This window comes from Cryptomeria japonica, chromosome 4, assembly GCF_030272615.1.
Source record: "Cryptomeria japonica chromosome 4, Sugi_1.0, whole genome shotgun sequence".
NCBI lineage: Eukaryota > Viridiplantae > Streptophyta > Pinopsida > Cupressales > Cupressaceae > Cryptomeria > Cryptomeria japonica.
In genome coordinates this window covers 638,442,355-638,453,101 of record NC_081408.1, presented here as the reverse complement: position 1 = coordinate 638,453,101, position 10,747 = coordinate 638,442,355, and the positions used below count along the sequence as shown (strand labels likewise).

The window sequence follows — 10,747 nt, the reverse complement described above, 5'->3', positions numbered from 1 at the left end:
ACCAACTGGTAGCATCTCTTATTTCACAGTTGCATGAAATTGGAAAAGTTGTAGTAGGGAATATAAGTGGAAAGTTTTCGACTGCGTGATAAGAGATTAAAAAAAAATCCTACAAATTGGTAGCAAGTGAAAGGGGTCGGTCCTGCCATGAACTTAGGACCCTTGAGCCAACGATCGTTAAATGATTTGACTGCCGCCACTGGACAACTTAAAAATAGAACTTGGAGCCCAAATAGATGAAAAGACCCCAACTGCTCACTGTAGGCTATGCAAAACTCAAAATCGGTTGTTTGCATGGCTAAAGTTGACATAAAAATGGTGAAAAAATAGCTAATTTCTCACTAGAGTGATTTTAAAATTTTCGAAAAAAGGTTGACATTTTAGGGGAGTGCACTAGGTGCTATGTTATGTTTTTATTAAGAACATAGGACCACTTTGTGTGCTCTCGCTTTTTGAAACCTTTAATCTTCAGCATTTTCAAAAAAAAATAGTAGTGTAAAGTATACTCGGAGCACTAAAACTCTTGTTCTTTCTCCATCCTGATATTTTGAGTGTAATTATCTTCATTTTGTTTTCAAAGTTCAAACTTTGTTGATTTCAGGGAAAAAAAAAAAGTGGCATCTTTAGACCCCTTTTTGGTCCCCCATCTTTGTGTAGTTAGCCAATTATTTCCAACTAAAACTATAATTATCCCCCAAAAAGAATAACTAGTTCCACCAAAATAGAAGAATAATATTCGATCTGACAAAGCGATAACTCCCACACTAGAAATATTATTGTAGGTTGAGGATTTAGTAGAGAATCAAAATCTTGAAATGGAGAATGATGTGTTTATGGGTGAGGATTCAATGTTTGGTGTCCCTAACCCTACCTCTTCTACATGATTTGATGATAACAAAGGTAACCATCCCTCCTTTCCAAGGGAAAAATAAGTCCCTCTTGGTGGAGAACATGAGGATCCTAAAGACTTTTTGCAATTGACTACTTATGGATATCTAAATGGCTCTTTATGGAAATGAACCAAGTGAGTATCAACCTTTGGGACCTAAAGAGTAAAATGGTTGCTTTGGAAAAAATTGGTGGTTGGTCTACTTCTGAGATTGGGGATGGTAATTAGATCACCGAAGAAGACAAGAAAAAGATGCTTTCAATTCTTGAGAATGTGGATAAGGATGTTAGTCACCTAAAAATGATTATGAAGCTTGTATTGGGGTGCTTGAATAAAAAATGAAAAGGATTAATGATAAACTCATTAAACTTGTGAACATGAGGTACACAACAGTCCACAACAATTCTGAAGGGATTAAGATTCATACTCATAAATGGCAGAAAATGTGAGCATGAAAATCTAGAGAAAATACTATCAATGATCTTGACATGGTTGATAAGGGCAAGAAAGTTAATAATGATAATGGCCCTTCTACTCATACTCGAGGGAACGTTAAAAGGACCAAGGAGAAAGCCAAGCATGATTTGTAAGACTTGAAGAACCTATCTCATGATTTGGACCAAATGGAAGTAGAACTTGTTGAAGCCTTAAAAAAAATTTGTTATGTTTCTATTGTTTTTCATTTTAGGCCTATTTGGTTAGAGGTTTTGTTTTGTGGATTTTGTTGTTGCTTTGTTGTAGGTTGGTTGTGTGTTTTTGTCGATAACTCTTTGTACTTAGGATTGTGTGGTTCCTTCAAAACCTGATTTTTCCTTAATAAAAAATTAAACATTTAATTTAGTTAATTTTCATTTAGCCTAACATTTATAACGACTAGTAATTTCAACTATTAAATTTAAACTAATTTCTTTTTTATAACATTAATCTTAATTTTGGCTATTGGCTAGTTGCTATGAATCTTTGTTCCATCTCTTGAAGCGTTTAGTTTTGGGATTTGGATTCCCTCTATGACCAAAAGGTTTCGAGTCCTTTCAAAATTCGTTGTACGAAGTTTCGAGTCACCCTCAAAACTTATTTTATCTTAATCAAAAACATTAATTGTACATTTTTTAAATTACACATATTAATATATTTTTAAATTATTTTACATAACATTTAGAAATTATAATTATGTTAATAATATTGCTATAAAATGTCCAAGGGGTTGAGCTTAATTGGCTAAAACATTGGGTTCTCACTGTGGAGACCCAAGTTCAATTCCCAATAGGGACATCTGAAGTAGAATTCTAAGTTGTGGCTCTTGGCCTTCCATAGGATGGGGAAGGTTTTGGGGTCAATCTAATGGAACGATGGGGCCCACTGGTTCATAGCTCCAGTCAAAAGCTATTCAGACTTCGGCCAATTACCAATCAAAAAAAAAAATGCCATAAAACAAATACGAAAAATATAATATTTTATTAAAAAGACTATACAATAAAATTTTTAAAATATGACCTGCCTATTCCATGGTATGGCAGAAACTAATAAATGAAAAAGAAAAAGGACCCGCCTACTAGACAAGCACTCACATCTGACAGTTTCTTATTATTTAATAATTTCTAAAGCTTACGTTTCCTTGACATTTTAACCAACTTTAGACATTACCCTTAGCTTATAATAATTTAAAGCTTGAGCGTAACCTGCGAATCTCTCTTTTCATTTTTTATCAGAAATATTCACCCCATGCCGTTCGCGAATCGGTGGGGCTTGAAACAAATGAAAAGACAGTTTATTTTTTTCTTCCTTTTTCGCTTTTTGAATGAGTAATATGGTGTCCGTAGCAAATAAGCCCCACAAAGACATCGTACTGTTGATTTCAATGCAATCTTATTAGTGAAGCAAACTAATTATTTGTGCAGAGAAAAGCAAAGCCTATCCACTTACCATTAGAATTGAGGACCACAAAAGAGATGCTCTACTTTTCTTTTGTGAAATTTCTCTGGATTCTTTCAGCGACTTTAAGAACAAAAGCTAACACTTACCCATGTGCTGTTATATTTTATCTAATTTATTCAGAGAATCCAAGGGGAGCCACCAACTTAAAGAATGGCGAGGAGAGATGACTATCTGAATTTGGTTGTTAAACATATGCCCAATTAAAATTGCCAAAAAGTTATTAATAATGCATCATGGTTTTAGCTGTAATTTAACACAATGGTTGAAATCTACATGAAATATATAATCTATAATCTTTCCTGTACCCACATATCCATCTCTATACCTAGATAGATGTGAAAAGTATCGTTTGTGTGCAAGTAATGTTTGATGCATCAATTAGTTGGTAAAAGACATATGACATGCCGGTACATTTATGCATTCGAATTTGTTGGGATCAAACCATGGTAGAGATTAGTATTAGTTAGTGAACAATTGAAACTGCATCGAATAAGATTATGAGAGATCAATACAGGAGATCCCTGATTTGATTCGACAAGTCAAAAAGCCGGAAAATACCCTGTCCATCATCCTGCACTGGGAATGTTAGAAAAAAATGGCAAGCCCGTTAGGTTGCTTAATGTAAAAGTAAACCAAAGTATTCCTGTTCACAAAATATGTATCTTGTGCGATAATCTAAGAGATAAGGATTGCCGAGCAAGCTAGACTTTTCTTTTTATATGAGATGACTCTGAAAGCGTTGATCGCAAGGCGGTTTAGATAATACCATTGTGAAGAGATCTAGAATTTCGGCCCTTCATGATAAAAGGGCTGCAGATAAGGGATTGTTATAAGAATTGTCGAGTCTGAGGGAAGAATTGAGCTGGGATTATTAGTTTTTGAAAGGTTTGAGTAAGATTTTTTCAGGCTTGATGGCAACTCCGCAAATTGTGCCTAAAATAGGGGAGGAGATTCAGCATGTCAGTCATCCACAACATCCTTTAAATCTCACGTTTGAGCAATTACTCTACGCCTGCGGTGCGTGCAAGGAATATGGAGCTGGAGTCAGATACAGGTTTAGCATTATGATTTCTTTAGTTTCGTTGTATTCTTAAACATCAAAGGGTTCAGCAGTCATTTGTATGGTTTGGGAGTTAAGGGTTTTATGTCAGTATAGGCATAACTTCTTTATTTATATTTCGTGGGATTGTTGTCAAATGTTCTTTCTATCATGAGTAATTGGGATTGTTGTCAAATGTTCTTTCTATCATGAATAATAGAGGCTTTTAGTTTTATGTTGTTCGTTATGGGTACTATGTTTCAGCTTGCGTAAATGTTGAATTTGTGAAAGAAAAGCACGGAGAACTTCGCACTGATCGTTGTTTACAATTTGTTGTTCATATTATATTATTTTCATAGAATGGCCTGGAGTTGAGTCTTCAAGGGAAGTTGAAATAAGGATGAATCAAGTGAAGAATTTGTGGAATAGGAAGTATAAATAATTAAATAGACTACGAAAGTGTTGTTAATGAGCAATTAAAGTATGCATTATGAATCTTTAACCCTTAGACATTCCTTTAAAAAGAGTCATAGAAGGTAGGTATGTAGGTCAGATAGATTGGCCTTTATCAGAAAGATGTTTTACTTTTTCCATAAAAACTCCAACTTCTTAACTGCAAAATGTTCAAGCTAGAAGAAAAAGCAGTTTAAGTGATATGTGTGAAGATTGACAAGTGTACAGTGTTTTCTGCGCTAGATCCATTTGTAGAAGTATTATAAGCATAAGGAACTTTCTCAAGTGGAAGATCAGGTGTGTTGAACAAGGATTGGGTGAGATTGAATTTCTTCAATCAATATAAACTTTAGAAGGGCTTCTTGTTCTTATGATCTGAGTAGAAGTTTTGCCAATTAGCTAGTGCAAGTAGCTTTATCTTCTTTATGATTTCATTGCTGCTTCACTTTTACTAATGGTCAACAAGAATATTGTTCTAAAAAAAATTAATTTTAATTGAGTTATTTTCAAAATAGATTGCTTGCACATTTAGGATTCCCATAATAAAGGTTGGTCATTTGAAGAAAAGGAATCAGTTAACATTTTAAAAAGGTGTAACCTATAAAGTATTTTCATAATAATAGATGTTAGATAATGGAAAGAACGAATCAATAGGGAGAAAAACTAATCATTTATTTTCTGTCTTTTATATTAATAACAAAGTTATAATATGACTACAAAATATGAAATAAAATAGACAAAAAAGAAATCATTTTAAATAAATGTTGGTTATAAGAAATTTATTAATCAAATACATTTTTAGACATATTATGAACAATTTACTATTTTTACATTTGAATTGATGTCATCTTAGATGTACGCATTTCAAGTTGGAATAATCTAAGATGTCTAATTTAGAGCTCATGTTATTAAAAAAAATCTGATAATTATTTTGTATTTATAGAAAAGGAGGTTTAAATTTATGTTTTATTAGTTTAAAGAAAGAATTTTTGAATTCATGTAAAAAAATGACATACACAATTTGTTCGACACAGGTGCGATCAGTGCAACTTCAGTATGCACGAATTCTGCGCCAAGGCACCACAAACATCCTCCCACCCATACCACAGTAACCACCAGGTCCTTTTCCAGAACAAACCAGGCGGCCTGAAAAACTCGAAATGCGAGATATGTGGAAAGGCCACCAAGGGCTTCGCCTTTCGGTGCCCCACCTGCTCTTTCAACATTCACCCTTGCTGTTCGCAGCTCCCTCCAGACCTCATCATCAAAGAGCATCCTCAGCATTCCCTCAAGCTCTTAGCCGGGTCCCCTATTGCTGGAAGCTCTCCTTACACCTGCAATGTCTGCAACAAAAAGGGCACCACATGGGTATATTACTGCGCTCCCTGTGACTTCTATCTCCATGCTCTCTGTGCAAAAGGAGTGATAAATGGGCTCGAGCAGCAGGGATTCACTGTGCCGCCCAAGCTGAGCAAGGTTGGTAGGGCTGCTCGTTATGCTTCTCAGGTTGTTCAGATCTTTGTGGATGGTCTTGTCGAAGGACTGGGCGAAGGTGTTGCGGATGCCATTGTGGATACTATTAGCCGTGAGGTGGTTCTTCCCATCACAGATGATGGTGCTAAACATGGGGCACATTAGTTTCTTTCGTTTGCTTTGCTTAATGTTGTTTGAGAATTGTGTCACGAGTATATATATTTGTATCTCTGTAAAACCAGCGACCAGATAAAAATAGAAACCTAGGATATTCTAGTGCTAATGTCTTCAACTGCTGTAATCAACGCTTCGGAACAGAACAAAAATCTGCCTAGAAAGCTTACAGTGAGGTCTTCATAGCCAGATCATCGTTATATATTCCAACATCTGAGAGCTGTGTCTTAAATATTTGTATACTGTTTGTTGTTGGTGTTTCTGATCAGTAATCATTGGCTTGGTTATTCAAATTTAGATGATTTCTGAAGATAGCTAAGGTAGCTTATCTTGTTGGAATATCATCACGCGTGTATTGCCATGTTAATGGCAAATATTTATTTTTCTAGAATAAAATTTTATTTTTCAAAGTATTTCTGGATCATCTTGTGCGATGAGGACTGCCATCATTTTATGTGGCCATGTTTGACTGCAAACTTTATTCTGAAAGGAACGGACAAAAGTTATATGACACGTATTGCTTCTCAAGCGATTGTCAAAATGCTATTCTGCTCGAGTAAAAGCTCAAAGTTTGTATGGTCATCTATTACTGCAAACTTTATCTCGAGATAAATAGACAAAAATTATATGGCAGTGTATGGGTGCAAACCAATTGGAAAACTACAAAAACAATAAGGGGTGTACATCTGAGGGGTGTACATCTGAGTTGGTTTAATGGTGGATAATTTTAATTATTGAAAGAGAGGTCATGCATTCAATTCCTGCAGGGTGTAGGGTATGTACGTCTTGTATTAGAAGCACAATTAGGTGCATGTTAATATAGAATTTGATTTTTTCTTTTTTCTTATTGACTATACATATGGTTTCGACAGTGTGACTAATGAAAATTGAATACTCAAATAAAACTCACACAAACATAAACATAGTACCTTTTCAATATAACTCGTTCATAACATCATTTACAAAGATTTCTAATAATTCAGATTACAAATCGGCTACAAATAAAATTTCTACAAGAATTTGGAGCTGCAACTACAATTGATTTCTACAACTTTCTAGAGCTGCATTGAACTCCCTGTTCTTTCTAGGGCAACTTGCTATCTTCCTCTTATGTTAGAGCTGCCTAGTGCTACATTGCACTCTTTTCACAAATTATAATGTTGCTACAAGAAACACTCTCTCCTTTGCCCAAAAAAGCTATTTTCTTTGTCTTCTCATTGTACAAACATTGTTCATTTCTGTCTTTTGCTGCTCCTGCTAAGATTCCTTTTCATGTTGAAATACATAAATTCACCTACAAAATAAAATTCTCTTCCAACAAATTAATTTGTGTTGTGATGTCAAGGGGAAGTAGTGGATAAAAATGCTAAGAAGACCTTAGTTTAGATCTAAAACTATATCTATAATGACCAAACTACTTCAAGGCACTCAAAATTGTCCCTACTAGATGCCCTTTTATAAATGTTTGCAATTTGTCACCTAGATCTACAATACTTGAGTTTTATCTAAACATTTTTAAACCAAGTCTCTTATGAATTAATATTTGATATCATTGTGCTCACTTCATGTATGAATGATTGGAATATTTGTCAAATCTATTGATCATACTATATTACAAAATATAGTTCTACAATCCTCTTAGTTTTCTTTCAAATAAACTAAGACTCTCTATAGCCAAATATCTTGACATGTTATTGCATTTGTTGCTATATACTCAGCCTTAGTTATAGAAAAAAGACTATGATTTATTTCCTAGAAGCCCATGAAATGACTCCTGAACCCAAGTGTAACACATATATCAATGTGCACTTTCTATCATCTATACTTCCTTCTCAATTATTATGCTTGTATTCAACCACCTGAACTCTATTGTTATTATAAACCAAATAACATATCCTTTGGTGTCATTCACATATCACACAATTATCTTACTTGCTTGCCAATGTTTGTTCTTTAGAGTCTCCAAATTTAAAAATCACAATTGCTACATACAATATCTAAGGCCCAAATGCTATCAAATATGTTAAACTTATAATAAAAAATTTGTACATAGTTGGATTCAAATTGCTGTAGCAATCTTATTGTAGTGCCATAAATTATTTACCTATAAAATTTCATGCGTTAGTTTGTTGAGAAAACAAGGTGAAGAAACCTTGTAATATTAACTTTCTTATGTGATTACAAATATTGGGTTCTACAAATATTTTATATTGGTGGAGGGGAAGGGTCTTTTATTGTAATATTTGACTCCAAGGTTTATAGAGATGTAGTGCATAGGTCTAAAGCATGGTTTCTTGAGGGTTATGTGTTGTATACCCATCTTTGGTGCCCTAATTCTGGCAAATAAAATTGTATCTTATTGAAACATGATCTCAAACCCTTTGAATTCTTTGAATTAACTATTCGGGTTTGTGTTCTCCTGGATGTGTCGATTTCCTTTCCTATCTCTTTGCATATTCAATCTAAATTTTGACAATACATTCAAAACATCTATGTTGAATAGAATCTTTAAACATTTTTAAAAAGGCATAAGCTATAAAGTATTTTAGTAATAGTAGAAGTTAGATAATGGAAAGAAAGAATAAATTAAGAGAAAAAGTAACAATTTATTTCTCGTTTTTTCAATTAATAGCAAAGTTACAATATGAATACAAAATATAAAAGGACAAAAAAGAAATCATTTCAAATAAATGTTAATTACAAGAAATTTATTAATCAAATACATTTGTAGACATATTATGAACAATTTACTATTTCTATATTTGAATTAGTATAATCTTAAGTGTACTTTAATTTCAAGTTGAAGTAATTTGAGATGCATTAATTTAAAGTATATTTTATAAAAAATAAATATAATTATTTTATATGTATAAAAATAGAGATTTAAATTTAACCTTTGTTAGTTTAAAGAAAGAATATATCAATTTATTATAAAAATGACATACACCATTCCATTTTAAAGTGAACAAAATAGTGATTTGTAACTATGAAATATAATATAGATTAAAAAAAAGTATCATAAATATCACTTAAATATAATAATATTATGTTACATGATGTTTTGGTTGTAGATGAAAGAAAAATATGATAAATTTGTTGAACAGAATTATGCAACAAAATTCTGGATCGCATCCCGGTAAACTAACACTTTTGTGTGTTCGACACAGGTGCGATCAGTGCAACTTCAGCATGCACGAATTCTGCGTAAAGGCCCCACAAACCTCCTCCCACCCATAACACAGTAACCACCAGGTCCACAACAAACCAGACGGCTTGAAAAAGTCGAAATGCGAGTATATATATGTGTATCTCTGTAAAATCAGGAAAATTCGAATAACTGAAAAATCTCGCCAACAACGCTTCAGAACAGAACAGAACAGAAATCTGCCTAGACAACTGACAGTGAGCTCTTCATAGCCTGATCATCATCATATATTCCAACATCTGAGAGTTGTATCTTAAATATTTTGTATAATGTTTGTTGTTTGTGTTGCTGATGAGTACTCAATTTCATAGGATAGCTAAGGTAGCTTATGGAATTGGAATTATCACTTGTGTACTGCCATGTTAATTGCAAATATTTATTTTTCTAGAATAAAATTATATTCAATTTTTGCATTCTAATATAGAACTTAATCTTTTGTTTTTCTTCGTTGACTATGCATATGGTTTTGACAATGTGACTAATGGAAATTGAAAACTCAAATAAAACTCACATAAACATAAACATAAACATAGTTGTCGTTGATGAAACAAAACACAGTTATAGAGGCAAAGCAAGTTTTCCAATTTAACTTGTATTTTTTTTTGGATAAAAGTGGATGATACCACTAAAATTATATTAATTATATTTATTTTTTACATGGTGACTGGTTCAAAGAGCACTGAGGGGAAAGAACCAGTAGGAAAACCCCCCAGTTTTGCTCAAAAACATAGGCCTACCTACCCAATACAATAGCCCATATATAGCCCACTAAACCCTGATTACAATTTCAATTACATTCTGTAGAGAGGATATCATCTCAAAAAATGCAGCCAAGATTAGTAGCATCCCCAAACATTAATCCCCTTATGCACCACATGAGTCCAGATATCTACAGAGAACAAAAAACACAACGAAGAGGGAACCAAGGAGAAGTAGTCCTGACAACATAAAAATGGTTAGCATACATAATCCTATCCACACAAGAAGTAACGGAAGATGAAGACAACCTTCAGGAAACAGGGTGAAACCAATCCATATAATGGTCCATAAGAATAGCCAAACGAGTAACAACATGACAAGAAGCCATTTACCCCATCCAAAACACTGCATTTTCCAACTTCTCAGAATAATCCAGAACCCACCAATTTTGCCCAATATATTCCACATCCTGCTAAGCATTGTATAATCCAAAAAAGAAACAGACAAATATGACCCATACCTGTATATCTATCAAAGATATATAACAGAGCGGGGGTTGTCATGATATGATTATCAGAATATCATACGAAGAGAATATCCAGCCAAATAACACCTCTGAATGATGGAAAATGCCTCACATACAGCAAACTCAATCAATGAAACTCACCAACCTTATACCCGCAAAGCATAATGATTTATTTACTAAACAAATGCGCAGAACATGAGACCCAAAAATCATGACACAATCGGCCACCACTGTGCTTAAGAAAACATGATTGGCATAACAGACAGAGTACTTAAGCTGAACCGCATCATCTAATGATTATCCCAAAAAGCAATATAAACCAGCTTCAAACAATTGAAAAGAGACAATGTAACC

The 10,747-nt window shown here is 33.6% G+C and overlaps 1 protein-coding gene across 1 annotated transcript; it reads left to right on the top strand.

The window, feature by feature from the left end:
- Positions 1-3,519: 3,519 nt before the first annotated feature.
- Positions 3,520-6,387, top strand: LOC131047766 (protein VACUOLELESS GAMETOPHYTES). The gene is made up of 2 exons (XM_057981557.2): positions 3,520-3,878; positions 5,351-6,387. The coding sequence occupies exons 1-2, from the start codon at positions 3,736-3,738 to the stop codon at positions 5,952-5,954; spliced, it is 747 nt and encodes a 248-aa protein (XP_057837540.1). The 5' UTR covers positions 3,520-3,735; the 3' UTR covers positions 5,955-6,387.
- The last annotated feature ends 4,360 nt before the right edge of the window (positions 6,388-10,747 follow it).

What these genes read in the sequence shown, in the direction of transcription:
- LOC131047766 (XM_057981557.2), top strand. Translation starts at nt 3,736, where the DNA reads ATGGCAACTCCGCAAATTGTGCCTAAAATAGGGGAGGAGATTCAGCAT. An exon ending in GGAGCTGGAGTCAGATACAG is followed by an intron (nt 3,879 to 5,350) that starts GTTTAGCATTAT and finishes TGTTCGACACAG; the next exon opens with GTGCGATCAGTGCAACTTCA.